Genomic DNA, 22139 nt, shown 5'->3' on the forward strand with positions numbered 1-22139 from the left:
TGAATTGAAAAACCCACAGATCTCTCTTGCCAGATACATAACTCCCACAAATTGCAAAAAATTATTTTAAAAGGCCCACAAAGACACTTTAGAACCTCTCAAAACATGCTCTATTGGGCTCCAGTACTTGTAGTTCATAGCACAAACTAGGAGCAAATAAAAACTATACAAAATAAGGACTTACCATCTTTGATAGAACCTCTGATTATGCTATCTGGCTCTAACTCTTCATGCGAGAGAAATAACCTGAGACGCTTTAAGGAAACACTTGCCTAGACATGAAACAATTGAAAAACTATTTTACACACAGCTTATAAAAAATACGGTTTCATTTTGCTTTTTTAACTAGATGTTAAATCCAATATATTCCTCCTACTATAGCCACCACAAGCCACTTCACCCACCCCCTCCTCAGACTGGAAAAAACAGACATGCGTTTATTTGTACCGCAGTAACACCCAGAGGGCACAACTAGGATTGGGTTCTGATTGTGCTAGGCACTGTACAAAGGGTACACCTATGCTACGAGGATATACCAACATGCCTATGTTAACATAGCTACGCTGGCATAGCCTCCAGTGCAGATGCAGCCTACACCTGGGAAGGAGTTTTTCTGTCAGTGTAGTAACATCCCCTCTTTGAACAACATTGGCTACCTTGATGGAAGCACTTCCATCAACGTAGCTATGCCTCTACTGGGGGTTATGTTGGTCAGGAGAGCTATGCCAACATAGCTATGTCAATGTAACTTTCAAGTGTAGATCAAGCCAAAACACACAGGAAAATAAGAGACCCAAAAACTTTACCTTTTAAGGTGACTGCATTTCAGTGGTGGGTAGAGACTTCTATATGCACATAGGACTGTAAGGCTTTAAAGCATTCACACCTCAAAAAAGCCACTATATATAGATATATCACTTCGAGTTGATCAATCACTAATATTAAAATCTTACTTGTACCATGCTGCTGATGACCATAGGAAGAATATTCAGTGGGAACCTGAGGATGTTGAATAAGGCTAATGAAACAAAAGCTTTCTGAGCATCCAAGACATTGTTCTTATCTACCAGTACATAAACAGCAAAGGTGGATAAAGCAACCTAAAAACAAAGACAGAATAATCACGATTTGTATTCTTTTCTCTCACATTTTTAAATTCAAATACAATGTCTTCTCTTATAACTAGAGCCATATTTACACACTGAAAGGCAATTAAACAAAAACTCATTCTTAAGAACAAAAAAATAATCAGAATAAGCCTTTGCAAAACAAGTATTGGGTCTTAACTGTTTTGTTATTCAACAGCTGCTGGCTTCTCTTGGAAAACTGAGAAAGTGTCTCTCTCTTTACAGAACAAAGGTGAGACAAGGCAAAGGAGAAAAAAGTATGCTGATTAACTCAGGTGTACCAGATTGTGTGTTTATTTTTTGCTTTCTCTGCCTTCTAGTCTCCCCTTTTCCCTCTGCTAGTTACAATCACTGCACTGTACCACAGCTCTGAAGGTGGGCGCACAGCTAATGTAACTAACAAGATTTAGATCTTGCCCACACTACATTTTGTAGATGACTACCAACAAGCCTGGTTTTCACAAGCATAGCTTCCATAACTGGGGGTAGAAGAATCATTTAAAAAATGTGTTCTTAAGCATACTAGAAAATAAAACTCTACAGTATCCCACCCAGTTCAGGAAGAGAATTACTGTGCACACATAGGTGCTGGAACCAGAGGTGCTAAGGGTGCTGCCACACCTTCTGGCTTGAAGTAGTTTCCATCATATACAGAGTTTGCCATTTGGTTCAATGCTCTCAGCACCCCCACTATACCAATTGTTCCAGCATCCGGGTGCGTACTTAAAGAAACTATATGCTTGACTATGTCATCAACCATATTTAAACATATAGTGTGGCTAAGGCATTATGTACTAACAAAGAAAACAGTAAGATAACAAAGACTGGCACAAAGCCAAGCATGGCTGCTCCGAAAATTCATCCCTTAAGACTGCTCAGTTCACCTTTTAGCTCCTCTTCTCCCTGACAGCCACTCCCACATGCCTTATACCAAGGCAGTATAATAAATCATGTACCTCAGTACATCAGCAGGACTCAATAACGCTTTCCCAGCAAAATCATCACCTGCTATCCAGTTTGAGACATCAAAGTGCCAACAATGTTACATTTAGTTAGAAAGACTAAACCCCACTTTATTTACTTAATGCACAGTGAATAGACTGGTTTTAATTCTGCATAAGGTCTATTTAAAAACTTATGTAAAAACCTATTTAACTGCTATGAAGGCCTGTACTGTTTTTCTTATGCCTGCTGACTCAACTGTGCATGGTAAGGTAGCTTGTTTATATGTTCGTTTATTCAGACCGATTACTACAGAGAAAAAAGCCCTCCTGTAGAGAGAACTAAAAACAAAGACGGGTCCAAACAATAACTTTAAAGGCAGAATGTTTGCCCACTCCTATGTTACTGGAATCTATGCTAAAATACACTGTTATAAGCACACACTGCCATAAAAAGATACAATGAAGTGACCAGTTTCATGAAACAGATACTGAACAATTTTATAAAGATCCCTGGTTAGAAGAGCAACAAAGCAGGGCAAAAAAAGAAAAGGGTGTGTGGGAAAGAAATGAACCAATTTGAAAATCCTATAGTTCTTCATAAGTTGGTATCCTGACTGATAAAAACCGGGGAAAGAGAAAGTTATAAAATATCCCCTCCTTCAGAGTCCAATCCTGCTCTTGTAGAAGCCTAGTGACACCACTCCCTTTAACTTCTATGCAAACAGGCCCATTGACAAACATTCATAAACACACTGACGTTTAGGTAGTTGGGTACGGAAATTAATCTTCTTGGCTTCAACAGAGATAAATTGAAATAAGGAAAGTCCCTCTACGGAGCTGTATTTAGGAACCTAGTAAATCAACTTTTAAAAATAGCCATCTCAGCCTTCTTTTAGAAAAACATTCACTAAAGAATGCTTCTGACTTCTCCCATGCAGGATGCTGCTTCTTCTGCCTTTTATCATACCTATAATGTCATGTAAACACGAACAGCACTTAGAAGGAAGGAATCCATGAGTGGAAAGAACACTTAAACACCTTCAAATGGAACATACATATTTTACCCTAATGTAGGCATGGTTTGTTTGCTTCTGCCAGATGATGAGAGCAACTGCCCTTTGTTCTATCAGGGCCACAAGAAATTGTAATACAATTTGTCTCCTCTCTTCCATTTCCGTGCAAATTCAAACTAGTCACAAATAGTCAGAGACAATATTTAAATGTGGAACAAAACCTTTTTAAAAGTTAGAATGATCCCAGGCTACAGAACAGCTCTCTCCGGCCAAATCAGCTTTACCAGGGTGGGTGGGAAAAAAGAGGCATCCACACACATCTATGTAAGACTAATATGTGGTGTGGTTGGAGATGCAGAATATTCATTTTGATCAAGGCTCTCACCTGGGAATCTGTGTAGCATGCACTTCTATAATATTGTAATTTTTCTGGAAAAAAATTACAAAGTATAAATGTTAATGTAAAGGGAGGTCCTAAGAGGCGCTACCTAGATAATCTATATATAATAACCTCCTCCTGGAGGGCATTTTGTTCTGGTTTGTGACCAAATTACTATTACTACTATTTACTCCTTTTAAGTTTCAACAACATTTGTAGTACTGGTGATTATGAAAGCCCAAGAATGAACCAAGTCACTGCCTATCAGGAAACATTTAACTTGGAGGACGTTGTTAATATTAAAAAAAGTGTAGAGAAATACCTTTTCTGAAAGTGCTGAAAAGCTGACTGTTGAACTGCATGTTGCTGTGGATAGAGTTCTGTTTACAAGACTGAGTTCTCTGAATAGTGAAAGACCAGTACAGTAACTAATAGGAAAGCAGGACTTCGCTCTCACTGTTTCTTTGGGCTTCTACCACCCAGAAAAGCACAACTTCAAACCTGATTTACTTACCAGAAAAGGAGCGCACACCCAAGTGAACGTAGCCGCTGCTGCAAGGTAAGCAGACTTTTTAAGCACTTTCAGCTCTTCCTGTCTGATCCCCAATACTTTCTCTTTGAAAGCTAATTCCCAAGCATAAAGTTTCAGCACTTTAATTCCATTGAGAATTTCATTCATCAGCTTAATTCTGTTGTCTTTACTCTTCATATGGGCTACCTAAAATCCCATTACAAAGAAACAAGTCATCAGCATAGCACAATACTTGGCATGTCTACAAAGCCATTTGAATAAACCAATTTAGCCCATACAAATTTCTTAACTGTATATTTTATGTTGGTGAAGTATACCTAATTATTATGGGGAAAGACCACTGACAAATGCAAGCGAACAACAAAAGTGCCACCTTACCATCACACACAGAATTGCAGAATTAAACAAATATTTTAACTAATTAGGGGTGGTTTTGGGGAAAGGCAAACACACAATTTCACAAAAATAAAGTTGTAGACATCTTTGTAGAATTCAGGAACTCAATGGTCTCTACTGGCCTTAAAAAGTCTGACTTTATGTACAAAATGCAGTTTTAAAAAGTAACTCCATTATACCCTTGAGCTTCACTGATGTACGATTTGTATCTAACCCTCGGCCACCCCACACACTTTTCATTCTGTTCAGACTCCTGTTGGCTATGAGCCAACAGGTGATAAGTCTTCCAATCAGCAGCGGAAACAAAACCACCTTCCCTTCTTGTTACTTAACTTTGAGCATTTTCCCCTCCACTACACCATTTATATGTTCACTTCAGAAGCCTCCTTCCTCCTAGAGGCCTTTCCAAATTAAGGAAAAGAACCTTTGAAAAGATGTACAGTTCTAGGCATGGATGGAATGTGATTCAGCATAAAACAGTCAGGAATACTGAGTTCTAATCTCAGCTCCGCCACCTACTCACACTATGTCACCTTGGGCCAGTCACATATCAAACCTGTATCTTATTTATAAGTAAATTATGCAGATACTACCTTCATCATAAAGGACATCTTACAACAGGGAAAATACCTACCTACTATTCCTCAAAGGAACGTTGGGAAGCTTCATCAGTGAAATGTGGCACTTGAAGAGGCTTGGATGAATGCACTATGCAAGTGCAAAATTCAAAGGAGTTTCACTTTATTTGGGTGGCAGCAGGGTCATATGATTCAATGCAATGATCCCCATTAAGGGTCAACATTTACCCACAGTAACCAGACTGATACCTGGGAAATCTCAGCTATTTCGTATTCTGGGCTTAATTTTCAAACTATAGTTCACAAAAAAAAATGATCATATTTAAATGGATTTATATTCTTTGTCCTGATTAGTTTGAAAACCAAAACTGAGTGTCAGGAAGTATTCTAAGGTTTGTTAATGGATTGACATTAACATAAGAAGAGTAGTCTACTGGAATGCTGTTAAACTTAACTTTGGGATGCTTGTAGGTGACCCAAATTCAGTAATACACTTGATCCAAACACTCTGGTATATCAAAATAATTATATCAGATTAATCTCACCACAGGGGGCAGTATCTTAAAAATCCTCTTCTAACAACAAGTTTAATTGCCTATCAGAGAAATCTGTGTCAGAGTCCATACAACAAAGTTGTCAAGCATAGGTGCTGGCACTAGGGGTGCTATTGCACCCCCTGGCTTGAAGTGGTTTCCGTTATATGCAGAGTTTACAGTTTGGTTCAATGGCTCTCAGCAACACATTATACAAACTGTTCCAGCACCCCTGTTGTCAAGCAATCAGTTTTGTAACAAAATGTGTTTATCAGTAGGGGAAGTGACTTCTGGGTGTGAGTGTGGTTTTAGAAGTAAAGGGACTGCTAACACTGAAAATGAAAGCCATCTGTGGACAGAAAAAAAAACAGAACAGACCCACACAGTGACAAAGAGAAAACTATGTTTACAAGCATCATCCTGGAAATGTAAATATTTCACACATAAAATGGACTACTGCTTACTACATATCGAACCAAGTTCTCACTTCATTTCTTAGAACAGTCAGCTAAAGGCCAGTTAAAATGTGTGCTGTTAAGTGTTTAATCCATCATCTCAGGCATTCTGTTGAGTTGGATAACGGTACCTTACCACTGTATCGGAAGTTACTGCATTTTATATGTGACTTCAAAAAAAACAAACCCCCACTGCAACACAACACTGCAGGACATCGGTGCATTGTTACTTTGGAAGTGTTTTATGCATTAGCTTTGCTCGTCACTGGTGGGAAGGCTACTGTCAGGCAGCGCATGCCCATTATAAAAGACACCCTGGCAAGCAGAACAAGAATTTGAACAGTAAGCTTTCAAGAATCGAATGGGTCACATAGAATAGTAAAATAGTAACATGTCTTAAAGCATATGCACATACAAACATGAAGCGTCATACCTGATATGTTTTTGTCTTCATTGCCATCACAGCATTTACTGGAACCAAAAGAATCATGACTGCCACACCTGCTAGGACAGAAGGACCTAAATTCTAAGAGGAAAAAACAAAATACACACACTAGTTATTTAGAAAATGTTAGAATACACCTTTAAAGATCTTATATCAAAGTATTCTATGTAGCATAAACCCCATGTGTACATATAATTTTTCTGTATTTTTCTATCCCTTTCCTCCCTCCTTTTTTGACTAAGGACATATGCAGATAATTATGATCTTTGCTTCTTGAAAGCTAAAATGCAAGGTCCTTCCCCATATGCCTCTCAATTTTTTGTTGGGGCTATTCTTTCAAGGTAGAATATAGGGGGATGAGTTTCTAAGATCCTGCCTTAACTTCCTGGCTGTAAGCAGAACTGGGGCTGCCCTTCTGATAAGTGCCTGGACTAGAAACAGCAGGCATTATCCCAGCATGATGGGTGTCGGGATGATGAATCAAATGAAGAGGTCCTTCATCTGCCCACTTCTCCACCAAGTGACACAGGGTAAGCAGAGTCCCAACAGTTAACTGGGTGCTCTGGAAGCACAGGACACCTAAATTCACATGGCATATGAAAGGGTTGCCAAGCTGGCCAGCCACTGGGGCTCAAGATTGCTGAGTGAAGGAAGGGCTGTTGACAGGACACTCACTTTCTACACAAGGAATGGGTAAGAGAAGCCTTTGTCCCAGCAGGGTACTTGAGGAGGCTTGGGCTAGATTTGCAATTGAGAGCCCTCTGCCTCCTCTCTTCCTTCACAGTGGCAGCATATAGCACCAAGTGGTTCTCCATGCAGTAGCACATTCTCACTCTCTCCTGCTCTACACCCTCCAATGGTCTGACATTAGCTATCTATAGTCTTGAACTTCAGAAGAAGATACCTGGCCACTAGTTGCTTTTACCTACCATAATTAAACAGGAAACAAGAAGCATGACATAATTACCTGCCATAATAAATACAATGCTAATATAACTTGCAGAGGCGCAGACCAAATCATGTTTATATAGGTAGCCAAGTCCATGAACCTCTGAGCATCCACAGACATTAGATTTACAATCTCCCCAACAGTAGAGGTCTTTCTTGCAGAATTTGTGATAACCAATGCCTGCGTGTAGATAAAAAGGAAGACATTGAATATAGTTGGCAAAACAGCTTCTATTTGCCTTTATTTCATACTGCAACATGAACAGTTTTTCCTGGAGTTTAATTTGTGGTCACAGGCAATGCTTCTCTCGCGTACAGTACTAATTTTTTCCCCTGCATGTCTAAAAAGCACTGTATACTGAATATGCAGTTTTAATCAGGGTTAAACACATGAGCAAATTGTTTCTGTTTGGGGTTTGTTTGGTTTTAGTGCCAGGGGTTGAGTGCTGGCTTCTTGTCATATGCTTTCCTGCCTCACCTCCTGCAGAGCAGCTAGTCTAAAGCTTTTTTAAATAGCTCCAGGTTGTTTCAGGCTGAAACTATGCATACTGGTGCCTGCTTGGTTGCTAATAATCCTCTCATTATACTGACCTCTGTCCCATTTCTGTGCAGATGGAAGTTTAGTTCCCATTCCAAGGTAAGATGTGAAACAGGCTGGGGTTTTGTTCTACATGATCAATAAAAGCAGCTTCTTAACTGAAAGTATCTTTAATTTACAGCTGTGGGCTGAAGGAGGTCTCTTACATTCTGTTTACCATTAGATACTAGCCTGCGCAAAGCATTCCAACTCGTTAAAATTATGTAATTTACTCAAATTCATCATTAAGATTTTATTGCAGCTCCTCCGCTCCAATTTTCAGAGGCGCCATTACCCTGGTGATGATGTAACGTTTAAAAACATGCATACCTTGCGGTAGACTGCACCAATGACAGCTGTTTTAAGCCTCATTCCCGTAACAAAGCAAATATGGAAGTACTGGTGGAGGATCAGCGTCTGCAGACAGGCACATGCAAACAGAAGCCCTGTGTACAGATAGCCTTGCCAATTTGGGGCATCTTTATTGTTCACAAAATTAATTAACAACCTGCAAAGAGAGGATTTGGCGAGGTTAATACACAGTGTCAGAGCTTATCAAATTTCCAGACAATGACTAGATTATTCCAGACACGATATCCCAACAAACGCACCAAACTGGCAATAGCGAACACTAGGGTATGGCCTCAGTCAAGTCACAAGATTTTTACCCAGACTTTGTAACTGAGACGTCCCCCAAATTCCCCCATCACACACCACCTTCCTATCCCACCACCCATTCCCAAGTGTCCCAAGCTATAATCTGGGAGATTGAATTACCAAACCTTCTTGGAAACTTCTAATATAGGTCTTCTTCGATGCACTGACAGAAGTGATCACTAGTAAGGTGCATGGCTATCTCAAAAAGAGAATGAGCGCAATATATTGCATAGGCTCTGCACTGACTCAGAGCTACTGCCACAGGATTGTTTCATCACCATCCAAACTAAAGGTACATCATTTCCACTTAGTGTTCCACTTCTTCCCTTTCATTATACCAGCACACCTTTCCCCCTCACCCTTCCAAGGCTTCAACTACAGATTTTAAGGGTTACTTTTTGCTTCAGGAGCCTTTAGACTTTCTCTGTGATCCCATGAACTGTCATAGATTAACATTAGCTTAGATGAAGCTGCATTCCTGCTGCATCTGAACTTCCATTGTCAGAAAGGTCACTCTCAGAGTATCAGAAGGGAATTGGAATGCTAGATCCCAAATTGGAAACCAGTGAAGCAAAGTCATTTGCATGAAAACTCTAGTGCAAAAGGAAGCAACTTGTCAGCTGTCACAGCTAAAGGTAGAGTAGCCTCATAATAGCAAGAAGGAATCAAAGAGATCTACCTAGGTACTTCGTAAACAGAGAAACTGAAGAAAGCATTAAAGGAAGTCTTACTTTAAGATTTCCGGGCCAGAAAACATCATAAGATCATGACAGGCTTTAAACAGGAAGCTCATGAGGAAGTATGGTCCAAAGGTTTTATACAACACTTTCAACAAAGAAGGTGCAGAGTTCCTTTGAGATGGTTTTACAATCAAAGCTTCAACTTCTTCTGTCACATCGCCATCTGAGTTGCTTGATTTCATTTGCTTTTTGGGTGAATACACTATTTTTATGGGTTGCCTACAATAATAAATAATAATAATGAAACATTTCTTTAAATCATTAGGACATTCTATTGAATCGCACTGACAACTATTTAAAATGAATGAAGGTGACTTCTGTAAAATTGAACAAAAGAATGAAGAGTCTTAAAATGAGAAGTCTACTCCAGTGGCCAAGAAAAACTAGCTTAGGATATGTCTACACTTACTGTGATGTCCAGAGTACAAACACTGCATGCCCAGCTAGTGCAAGTTTAAATAGCAATGTAGTCGGTGAGGTGCACTTAGATGGGTACGGTACAGTAGAGTGCCGTACACAGCTGAATCCCAGGGTATATACCCTACCCAGACTCTCTACTTGCCCAAGCCATGCCTCCCACGTCTAGCATTTTATTTTTAGCAGTGCAGTGTCCTCTTGCTGGAGCCTCTCTCACTGCAGTGAACTCCTCCAGCAGTGGGGAAAGGCTCTGGCAGGGGAGACAGCAGGGAAAGGCTCCAGCAGCACGGAGGTAAGCAGGGAAACACTCTGGCAGCTCACTGCAGCTGGAGCCTTTCCACTGCAGCGTGTAACTGTGCATGTACTCTACACTTCACCATGAGTGTAGACATAGCCTTAGATACTTGCCACCACAGGGATTTGCAGTCATCATGATATTTGCCATCATTCCTGTCTGTAGCTCCAAGTGTCCCTGCATCCGAGATGGTAATTTACCAGCCACTTTTGGGACTGGTAACCCAGTGTTTCACAACATTATGGAGGGATCTGTTTATCAGAAGCTACTAGCCTTCGGTTAACTGAGCAGCACTTCAGAAGTGGATTTTTTTTCCTTGGAACAAACGTTCCTAAAAACCACACCCTATAGCTATGGAATACTCAGTTAGGTGTACAATTATATGTGAGTTGCAAACTCAAACATGAGTTTATTGTTTATATTACTGTAGAAGCCATAGATCCTAGTCAAGATTCCCACTGTGCTAGACACTGTACAAATGGAGTTAGTAGACACAGTCCCTGTTCTTAAGAGTTTACAACCTAAGAAAGAATGATGCTAAATCATCCCTAATGAGTAGAATGAAACCATAGTTAAGTTAATGCATCTGGTGTATGCCAAACCATATTTCCCAGTATGTGAGAACAGGCTGCAGGTAAAACTATGTTTCTGTGTATACTATCTACCATAGGTGCTGGAACCAGGGGTGCTCTCGCACCCCCTGGCTTGAAGTGGTTTCCATTGTTTATAGTTTGGTTCAATTGCTCTCAGCACCCCCACTATACAAACTGTTCCAGCACCCCTGCTATACACCTAACTAAATTGAGAATAATGTATGAACTTAAAGAGTTTTTCCTTCACTGAACAGTGACTTCAGTATGCCGTGATGACATAAGCATGAGAAAAATTTGTAGACAAAATGAACATTGGTTGAAAATGATACAAAACAAAATACTGCAAAGGTTGTAGTCCATTTGCAAGGTGAGAAAATCTAAATTTAAAAGAAACAAAAAACCTTCTTCTCTCACACATATACTCACAAGGTTGTTCCTCAGTGTCTAAGCACTTAAGGGCAAATCCTGAGATCCTTATTCAAGGAAATGTCTAATGAGCTTATGGAAATTTGTCTGGGTAAGAACCAAATATTATCTTATTTACTATTATCCTATTCACTATTATCCTTGAGGCATTAATGGGCAAGTGGATTCATTAGGTGCTTTATGATACTTTGATTGTCAAGGACTTCTGGAACATGTTCATAAAAATATTTCCATAGCAAATGGAATTAACTGACTGGATAAAAGCACACACTAGCATAACGTGTGATCAGTTGCATTTCACTAGTATTTCTCAGTGTTAGCAGCTTATTTTACATATAAATAAAATAAAAAATAGTTTCCCCCTTCATATTCAGTTTTCTTGACATAAATGGAATTCAAGAAAAAGTTCCTGTATAAAATGGATCTTGACCAACACCATCCAAGTTTACTATATTCTATTAGCTACCACTTTGTATTAATAACTGTTAGCATAACTGAACTTACTTCTTTGTATTTGCACACTCCTTCGCCCAGTACCTAGCCAAACCTTGCACTACCTCCTCAGATGTGTCCTCTTTGTTTAATGACCACAAGTCTTTAGCTTCCAATGGTTGCCGATATCCCTGAATCATCAGCCTATATTGGAAAGGATCGTCATCAGCAGTAGCATTCTTCAGAGAGCGCCAAAGCAAGTTATACCCTGTATATCTAATTTCGTAACACAGAGAAATGTTTATCCACCCCCAAAATGCAGCCAGCCTCAAAGCGAGATGCAGTAATTTATTTAACAATGCACAGAAAAATTAGGATGAGTAGTAATATAGTGTTTAAATGAAACTGCAGGGAGAATTTAGGAAGCAGAATGAAATTATCCCACTTGGAATTTAGCAACGCAATTAAAACTCATTTTATAAACTGAACGATAGAATTTTTATTAGCCTTCATTTTACCTTTACCTAAGACCACGCTGAGACACTGGCCAAATTCTGATTAAGAAAGAAGTTACCACCTGCTTAATCACCTATAATGCTTTAAGTGTTTATATATTCCTTAGTGCTCTCCCATCCAAATAATGGTATCAGACAGCTTAAGATAGCGGATTTGATCACAATAAAGGAAGCACAGTTGAAGATAAATAAAACGAAACTACAGATAACCAAGATATTTTTTTAAAAAATAGATCAGTGTATTGGCTTTGAAAAAAGGAATCTTTCAACAGTCAGAATGATGCAAGTTTGTTTCCACTCCACCACTCCTATTCATCAAACATTAAAATGCATCACTTAATGATATATGTTTATGAGGCTACATATGCAACATCAGCAGAATTCAAGAGATTGGAGAGACCTGTCATTAGAGAATAAAAGTAATTATTCACCTATCAGTTTCTTGTAGTTAAGTGTCTATTGAACAATCTTAAAAATCTCTACAGGTCAGGAGAGCCTTGGGTATCTTCTGAAAGCACAATAAGTTGACATTTGATTGCTGTATTATACAATGACTTATTCTCTTACCCAGTAATCCACCAGAATGTAATTTTGGAAAGGAAGGATGCATTAGACTCTGGGCAGCGATTCTAAAGGAAAGGAGAAAGATGTCAGCCATGTAAATAAAACCTATTGAAAATTAAAAAATACTACTTTTATCCTTATGAAATTTACAACTTTATTGTAACAATTCCTCAGCAGGATTAAGTCTCCCTTTCTTAACCTAAACATCCTTCCTCAAGCAGGTTATTCTTCACAGGGTATAGCACGGCATCAAGGATGCCAATGGTTTACTAGAATGTAGCACAATAGCTTTAATCTATTTCAGTGACGCAGACCAATGCAAAATACACTCAGACAATATCAAGAAGTTACATGAACTTTACAACACATATACCTCTAGACCAGTGGTTCTCAACCAGGGGTCCAGGGCCCCCTGGTGGGGCCACATGCATGTTTCAGGGGGGCCGACAAGCAGGGCTGACATTAGACTTGCTGGGGCCCAGGACAGAAAACCAAAGCCTCACCACATGGGGCTGAATCGCAAGGCCCGATGCCCTGCCACCCGGCGCTGAAGCCTGAGCAACTTAGCTTCACAGGTCCCCTGTGGCATGGGGTCCCAGGCAATTGCCCTGCTTGCTACTCCTTAATGCTAGGCCTGGCTTTTATAAGAAGAAAAATAGTAGCTGTAGCACAGGTGGGCTGTGGAGTTTTTATAGCATGTTGGGGGGGGGGGGGGAGGCCCTCAGAAAGAAAAAGGTTGAGAACCCCTGCTCTCGACAACCAAGCAGAACCTCCTATGTTATTTCTCAGTAACTAGCAGAAGATAGTCTGGTGATGGAGTGGAGCTATGGGGAAAACCTACAATGGAATGATTGAGGCATCTGAGCACCACAATTCCATTTTTAAAAACCTATTTAAAAAATTGGCAAATTTAATTGAAACAAGGAGAAAATGTATGTTTAAGCAGTTGCAGTGCTTGCAAAAGGTGCCAAAACTGATTGTCCTAGAGACTGCAGGACTTAAAAACAAGGTATACAGCACTGGCTAGCAGCATATAATCCTGAAGTCTCTCAGCCCTCTTAGGGCAAGTGGCTAGTTTAGTCTCTGTGCCTATTGAACTTATGGCTTCTCTGCTGAGACTATCTGCAAGGATATTGCTCAGTGTGCCACTTGTGATGGTGATTTTGGTGATGTGGTCTGAAACTGCTTTTAAACTAAGGCAGTCATTGGTGCATGGCCATTTTTAAATCAACTGCTCTGATCTTTCATACATTTCCCCCCGCAAGTAGCTAGCAGACTTTCATTAAGTCTGTGAAAACTGGCTTCTTAGAACGAGAACCACATTAGAACATGGTTTTCACCCCAAAAAAGCCTAAGACTGAGGAATGAAAGAGGGCAATTGGTCAAAGAAAATTAAGTTACCCATGAAGAAAGTTTTCTTGTACATCACATATGCAAATTCCAAATAGAAATACCACAATTGAAGTTATGCTGGTCTCCACCCTCTGACTCATCACAAAGTCAGCACTGGATTCCTAGTTTGGGTTTTCTATCCGTTTATATCAAGTGTAACATTAGCCTTAGCTAGTTAAAAAAAAAATATCAGTAGTTGCATTAAGTTAAAAAGAAATCTTGAAAGAATTTCAAAGGCAATACTGTGGATTCAGTGCAAAATTCCAGAGGAAATTATACACTCCCCTCCCTCTATTGTTCCCCCTCAAAACCATCGGCATATCAAGAACGCAGTTGGCCACTCCTTTGACACATGTAACCAATAACCATAACACAGTGTATTATAAAATTAGAGCAGCTCATGCACTTTCACCTACAAAGTCATCTGTCACCATTACAGAGATGACGTGAAAAATACAAGAGTTGAATTTTTTTAGGATTAATATTTGTCTCATGTTTGTTTCACTCAACTTCTCCATTAAACTGCATTCTAAAAATGTTACAACAAAGCAGCACGAAACAGATCTGCATTTCTTCCCCCTTACAAAGGGCTGAGCATCTGACCTATGGGGGGAGGGGAAAAAATCAACTATTGAAGTTGAGAAAAAATTAATACTGTTAAGAAGCACACAGAGAAATATAAAAATAGTATATTTATGTACGAAACAGACTGCATTTGGGGGAGGGATAAGGAACTCGACAGTTCCCAAGTATTAAACACTTCTAGCACTTTGCCAGATCAAAAACAATGCTACTTGCAAGCAATTGAAGCACTCTGCCTTCCTGGAAAAAAGGCAGTTTTAAACTGACTCAAGAAGGCATATGGAAAGTATTAGATTTTCTCTGTGTATCTCTACAGTCTACTTATAAGTAAGACTACAGTTTTGTCACGGAGGTCGCAGAAGTCCCGGAATCTGAGACTTTCAAAGACCTCCGTGACTTCAGCTCTGGTGGCTGGGAGCTGCAAGGTCCTGCCGCCTCCTGCAGTGACAGGGAGCTGTAAGGTTCCCCCACTGCCTGAGAAAGTTGGCTGCGGGTGGGGGGGAGTGCGTGCTCAGGGGGACCTCTGCCACCCCCAGCCACCACGGGGGGGGGGGGGGGGGTGGAAGAGACCCTGGCATCCCCCAGTATTGTCAATTATTCAATAGACATACAAACCTTTCCCCTTCAATAAATGCTGGGCATTTAGGAAGAAATATTATAAAAAGATAAACCATTTACTTATATGCACAATGCGTTACAGTATTTCAAAAAGAGAATAGTCTTTAAAAATAGGCTTATGTTTTGTTTAATACCTACTGCTCACTAATTACCATGTACATTCTTAAAGCTCTTGGATTATGAGAAAAGCTTTTATACACGACAACTGTGACCAAAGCAGAGACGAAAACATTTCCAAGGCACAGTCTGTCAGATATTCAAGTTGACAAGAGAACAAAATGACAACATTTAGTCCTTCTGTTGGACACAATTGGTGCTCACATCTAGAGCTACAATTTCAGCCTTTTACAAAACCTAATGGCAACAGACATTTAATCCACCTGTATTACTTTACCCCGATCTCTTTTTCTGGAGCGGTCACATTGACCAAAAGACCTGGACTGCTGATCTGCTTAGGAGACCTCAAAGGATCAGCAGCATTATGTCGCCCAACAAGTTATGCACATGAAGTCAGCACTTGCCAAGGGTGATACCTGAGATACCAGTTACACCCTGCATTTAAAATAAAAAGTAATTGTGGTAACTTGGTAAATGGCAACTTTTAAAGATAGCAACTGCTGTAATGTGCAGCTAAACCAGTAAGCTGTGACACCAATTCCTTCTTCCGCCAATTTCAGACGTAGCACACCAGCCATTACTAGCTCAAGGACTGTAGCACTTCCATACACAGAAGAGGTCCGTCATATTTCCACTTTACAACCCACAGCAGTCTCCAGAAGCCGGAGCCACGCTGTTAGCCTACTTCCTCCCTCTGCCAAGTAGGCCTAGATCTTTAGTGTCACCGCATAAAGTGTTGCCAAAGACCAGTGCAGCAAAAGGAAGAAAATGCCCTTTTATCATTGAAAATCCATTTTGAGTAGCTGACATGTAGAGTCAGACTTGGAGTTAAATATATGTGAAACTGTTCAAGTAACAAAAAACAAGCACTGGGTAGAATTAAAAAAAGTACAGCAAGTGCCTTCTACTGCAGTTTAATTCAATGGGAATTGAATTATGCAACATTGTCCAGAATCAGGCCCAATGACTCACTATAAACATATTACAGGTAAAAAGAAAAGGAGTACTTGTGGCACCTTAGAGACTAACCAATTGGTTAGTCTCTAAGGTGCCACAAGTACTCCTTTTCTTTTTGCGAATACAGACTAACACGGCTGTTCCTCTGAAACCTGTCATATTACAGGTAGGACACTATATTCCAGTCTACTCCTGTGCAAAAACATTACTGAACACTTACAGGATCATTAACTGTTTCAGAAAACAGAGGCGGTCTTTCTGGGAAGCAGGACAGTATAAGCTGTATTAGCACCAGGGCGAAGTAGCTGTAGAAGGTAACGTAACGAAATACATCAACTTCAGCACCCTAAAAAAAGATTTGATATTCTGGTTAGAAGATGTAAAGCAACTGCTTAATGTACAACAAGTGACCAAGTAGCAAATACTTTTATTTGGAAATAAGCATCTAAGCATCAGAGGAAGTACATATTCTTGTCAGCCAAGCAAAAGGTGGGTTCTGTGCTGCTGGTCAAACGGAGCCACAAAGCAGCAAGCATTCCTTAGGAGAATATTGGGCATTCTAGGCTAAACGCATCACTGACAACATTCTAGGACTTGCCTGGATAAAACAGAATGTCTGGCCATCTCTATGCAATACACTGTTGTTATGGCCATGTCGGTCCCAGAATATTAGAGGGACACAGTGGGTGAGGTAATATCTTTTACAGGCCCAACTTCTGTTGGGTGGTGGGGGGGGGGTGTGTGAAAGGGAAAGAAGGAGAGACAAGCTTTTGAGCTTATACAGAGCTCTTCTTCAGATGACCTGTGTAAAGCTCAAAAGCTTGCCTCCCTCTCACCAACAGAAGGTGGGCCAATAAAAGCTATTACCTCATCCACCTTGTCTCTCCACTTCTATGCAAAACATTACAGGAGAACAGCTTTATCTTTGTGGAACTTTTTTGCACCAGGTTCATCTGAGGACACCACAAACAGAATTCCTGAGTTTCTCCTTCTCTTTTTCTTTTAAGGCCTTGTCTACACTAGAGTTTTCAGCCCCTGGAGTAGCGACACGTACAATCACCTAGTACAGATGTGGTGTTTAAGCCATTACTGGAACCAGAGCAATTCACTCCAGTTTAAAGCCAGGATCAAATCACAAGGCGTTTCATAGCATAGCAGTACATGATTTGACCAAGCCCACAGAGGAAGTACGTATCAGACCTGGGATTAAAAATTAGTCCACTACACCATGTTGTGTTCAGTCACCACAGCTTCCTCTTCCTATGCTTATGCACAGCACAGCTCAATCCAGTGCTCCCAAAGAAAGTAAAGACAACTTAGGCTGAAGAAAGCACAGGGCCACTACTAAATCCAATACCAACTTAATAGGAGCTGGTCAAATTTTTCCAAAAACCTCACAAAGTTGAGGAACTTTTTCAAGAAAATTACATTCCATTTTCAGCCAGCACAATAATTTAATGAATTAGCCAAGGGTAACTTCTTTATTACCCAACCAGAGCAAGATCTAAAATATTCTAACTATACAAGAGAACACTTTGACCAAATGGGCACATGAAACAGAGCTACCATCAAAGCAAGCGCTTCAGGAAATCCTCTGTATAAACAGGAAAAAGAACTAAACTTTAGCCTGCATTGTTTCAGATGTAACCGTACACTCCTTCATTCCATTCAAATAGGTTTTGAATGTTTCTAGAAGTTCCAGTAAAAATGTTTTGCTTTTAAACTGCCTTGCCAACATTTATAAGCCCAAACCTCAGATTAGTTTCAAACATGGAAAACTAAAAAAAATTAAAACAAGCATAACTTAATGGCGCTTAAAAGCTCAGGAATGAAAGTACACTTAATGGATCATAAACTTGCTCAGTGTCTTAAGAAGCAATGATGGGCAATACAGATTAAATCATTAAACAAGTAGCCACTGTTATTGCAGCACTTAACTCACCTTAACTGAAAAGTAATCACTTACCAGGTTTAAGGCGTGCAGTATTTTGGACCTGAAAATTATTGTGGCGCACAGCAGTGCAGTGAACCAGAAAATCAACATTACGCCTGAAGACTGGACTCCTTTCATTCGCTCATATTGTATTAAAAATGTGGCAAGCAACTACAGACAGATAAAAAGATAGCATAAGCAGGTTATGTTCATAAAGGTTAAGAAATAAAACAATACACAAAGCAAGCACAATATATGAAGCAGAAGCATGTCTATCCAAGACCATGATTTAGTGTTTCTATTCGAGAATCACTCAGAAGTTCCAACTATGTCTCAGTGTCTTCGGCCCTTGACAAACATAACAAAGCTAGTTCCTACTCCAAAGGGTGTCAGTTTAAAAAACACAATACAGAGAGAGGAAAAGTGATTGATAGTACCTACAAGCAGAGCACCAGACAAAAATATGTTCAAAGCGTCCAAAGGGGGGGGAAAAAAAGTCACAAATCAACATACACAACCATGTCTAATTATGAAGATATTTTAACCTTTCCAAGGGATTTCACAGGGCTAAGCGCTTGAAAGCTGTCTTAGCAAGAGTTCATCTTTCATACTTGTTAAAATAAAGTTACACTAACCAATGTGATGTATGTATGTTTGTTTTTTTCCATTTCCACACTGTTTAGAGGAATTTTTGTACACTTCAGGAAACTCATGTATCCCTCGTGTGGCATAAAGCACGTTTACAATGGGTCCAAGGTTTCCTATTTTAGTCACATCATTAACCTGGCATTACATTATGGCCAGGTATGGGCCTGGGTTATTCTTTTCAAGTGTGTTGTTTTAACTGAGTTTTAAATTTGTATTATTCCTAACCTGGGCTGAAGAAAAAGAAAAAAACCTCTCTTTAGTAAGGAGCAAGTTGATTTTTTTCCTGAAGAAGCACAATGCAATCAGCTTTTAAGAAAAGCTAACAGGATAGTACCTGCACTTCCCAGCTTCCTAGTCCTGAACATCTAGCACCCAGTGCACAGAAAACTTACTTTTTAACACTTTCTATCACAGCATCAAGAGTTTGAGCATGAACACCACAAGTAGTTCAGTCAAATCCAGAGAACTCAATGGTCTATTACAAATATTCATAACAATTTGAAGTTTTGTTTTTAAAGTTAAGTAACGTTGGCAACTCTCTTGACTATATTTTATGGTTTTAAGAACTTCTATTTAGAGTTACTTGCCCCCGGATTAAATCAAGTTCTCAAGCATGTGCATGAGTAAATGGCACCTCTAACCTCAGAAAAAGTGTAAATGTCTAGAGCTAGTCTGTATGCTTCTCAACATGCTGATACGCAGTTTTCAGCGCACAGTTTGCTTTACATAAATCAAAAATCAGCATTTCAGTTCAGTATCAAGTGAAATCTGCAAATGGTGATTGTACCTAATGGAATGAAAATGCTAAGCAGCTGCAAAAAAAGGCAACATGTACAATTGAGAAAGACCAATTAATGGTCATGATTTCGCATCACAGAAGGAATCGGAGTAGAATGATTTATACTTACCATTGTTATGCCCAAAACTGTAGGGTTAATGATAAAAACTGGAGGTCGGAAAATATTTTGACTTCTTTCCCAGAAAGAGTAGAAAAGGTCTGCCCAGCAGATTATCCACAATAGTAAGCCCAAGGCCTGGAACATAAAAGTATGAATAAATATTGAAAGTGAACTCTTATCAAGTGTAACAAAATGTCTTTTGGTACAACAAATTAATACATACACAGTCAAATGCAATTGCCCTATGTGTGTGGTCCTATTATGCAATTAAAATTAGTCCAACTATACACAATTTATGCAGTACATGAGGTAAAAAGATAATCTTCTCTGTAGGTTCCCGATTAAAAAAAAGAATTTTAGATTACTGTGTTATATAGTTTAGATTTATTCTAAATGTCATATCACACGCTAACAAAGCAAAAGATTGGAGTATCTCTCAACTTAGGCTGGGAAGAAACGCTTTAAAAACTGTAGGTTTACAAGCAGGGCAGAAATCCCCCAAAATACCTATTAAAAGGTACCACAGCTCCTCTCAAAGGCTCTTGTTTGTTTTACAGAGAAACAAACTCTGTTAAAAGATTGTTAAATGCCAGTTGCGTGAGAGAAATGGAACAGGATGAATAGAATTACTCTAAAAAGATAGGCTGCGAATACAGACGAACACGGCTGCTATTCTGAAAAAAGAAAAGGAGTACTTGTGGCACCTTAGAAACTAACAAATTTATTTGAGCATAAGCTTTCGTGAGCTACAGTTCACTTCATTGGATGCATTCAGTGGAAAATACAGTGGGGAGATTTATATACATAGAGAACATCTACCAATCTGATATATACCATCATGTGCCAGCAATGCCCCTCTACCATATACATTGGTCAAACTGGACAGTCTCTATGTAAAAGAATAAATGGACACAAATCAGACGTCAAGAATTATAACATTCAAAAACCAGTTGGAGAACACTTCAATCTCTTTGGTCACTCGATTACAGACCTAAAATTTGCAATTCTTCAAAAAAAAAAAAACTTCGAAAACAGACTAACAAGAGACTGCTGAATTGGAATTAATTTGCAAACTGAATACAGTTAACTTAGGCTTGAAGAGAGACTGGGAGTGGATGGGTCATTACACAAATAAAACTATTTCCCCATGTTTATTCCCCCACCATTTCTCAACTGCTGGAAATGGCCCACCTTGATTATCACTACAAAAGGTCGTGTCTCCCCCCTCTCCTGCTGGTAATAGCTCACCTTAAGTGATCACTCTCCTTACAGTGTGTATGGTAACACCCATTGTTTCAGGTATATAAATCTCCCCACTGTATTTTCCACTGAATGCATCCGATGAAGTGAGCTGTAGCTCACGAAAGCTTATGCTCAAATAAATTTGTTCGTCTCTAAGGTGCCACAAGTCCTCCTTTTCTTTTTTCTAAAAAGATACACTATTATATATGCTTTATGGTCAAAAACCTGATTAGTTTAATAAAATCCTTATATTTCAAGGGTTGAAACTTCAGGATCAAGGTGGCCAATGCAATGAGGTACTTCCCAACTTCAGGGCATGGAACACTCTGTGGAGGCTGTATCCAAGGGCCAGTAACACGTATCCGCGCACACTCAAGGACCTTGAAGGATAGGCGCCTTTTTTTTTTTTTTTTTTTTTTACACCTGACATACTTATTTTCAGGCAGCCCATTGACATGACAGCATAAAACTTGGAAACCAAATTCAGGTGAATTGTATTAATGGACCCCATCCCAGTACAAACATTTCATGGAGTTAAACAATTTAAAAACAAAAAGCCAATTTGGTACAAACCTGAAAATAAAACCAAAATACATGACACAGACTCTGAAGTAAAAGACACTTACTGTTTTGGCTTTGTTGAGATGAGACATTTGGATATAGCCCCTGTCATGATGACGGAGGTACAGGAAGTATATTGGGAAGCAAACCCACAGGTAAATGCAAGGCACCCAGACAAGGACAGTATTCTGAAAGCACTTAGTGAAATCTGGATTTTCTGTGTGCCAGGTCAGGTTCCAATCCTGAGGAAACAAAATAGATAACTAGTGAATGAAAAAGCAAAAATTCACCACTTTAAAAAAGAAAAAAAACAAAAAACAAAAAACAACAAAAAAACAAAAAACCCCACACACCTCACCACCCACTTGTGCCTGAGGAGTCTTATTCTTATTGGACTGTTAATCTTTAATCCAGATTTAGTTTAAGATCAAATGGCTCAGGACTAGAGAATATTTAAAGTTTTGCTTCACCTCACATTGCCGTGGTAGCTGTTGTGAAACCAGCACAGAGAACAACTACCTGTTTGTTTTTTTGATAGCGGTTTCTTGAGCAATCTTCTTATTCAACTGGCATACTGAGACCTTTAGCTTCACTAACTAGTTATTTTAGAAATATCTCCATAGA

General features: G+C 39.4%; 1 protein-coding gene across 2 annotated transcripts in view; it reads right to left on the bottom strand.

Annotated features, from left to right (window-relative positions):
- LOC140918296 (multidrug resistance-associated protein 1) overlaps nucleotides 1-22139 on the bottom strand; it is a 113191-nt gene that overhangs the window by 37634 nt on the left and 53418 nt on the right. For both annotated transcript variants that reach the window (XM_073362333.1, XM_073362332.1), the window contains exons 2-14: nucleotides 21581-21757; nucleotides 19722-19847; nucleotides 18199-18336; nucleotides 16453-16578; nucleotides 12570-12631; nucleotides 11560-11691; nucleotides 9316-9543; nucleotides 8258-8435; nucleotides 7370-7531; nucleotides 6391-6483; nucleotides 3978-4181; nucleotides 954-1100; nucleotides 185-272 (exon numbers count right to left, since the gene is read on the bottom strand). In XM_073362333.1, coding sequence (XP_073218434.1) covers nucleotides 185-272; nucleotides 954-1100; nucleotides 3978-4181; nucleotides 6391-6483; nucleotides 7370-7531; nucleotides 8258-8435; nucleotides 9316-9543; nucleotides 11560-11691; nucleotides 12570-12631; nucleotides 16453-16578; nucleotides 18199-18336; nucleotides 19722-19847; nucleotides 21581-21757 — 1861 coding nt within the window. The remainder of the gene's footprint in view (nucleotides 1-184; nucleotides 273-953; nucleotides 1101-3977; nucleotides 4182-6390; nucleotides 6484-7369; nucleotides 7532-8257; nucleotides 8436-9315; nucleotides 9544-11559; nucleotides 11692-12569; nucleotides 12632-16452; nucleotides 16579-18198; nucleotides 18337-19721; nucleotides 19848-21580; nucleotides 21758-22139) is intronic.

Source organism: Lepidochelys kempii, chromosome 10 (genome assembly GCF_965140265.1).
Source record: "Lepidochelys kempii isolate rLepKem1 chromosome 10, rLepKem1.hap2, whole genome shotgun sequence".
In the NCBI taxonomy this organism is placed as follows: domain Eukaryota; kingdom Metazoa; phylum Chordata; order Testudines; family Cheloniidae; genus Lepidochelys; species Lepidochelys kempii.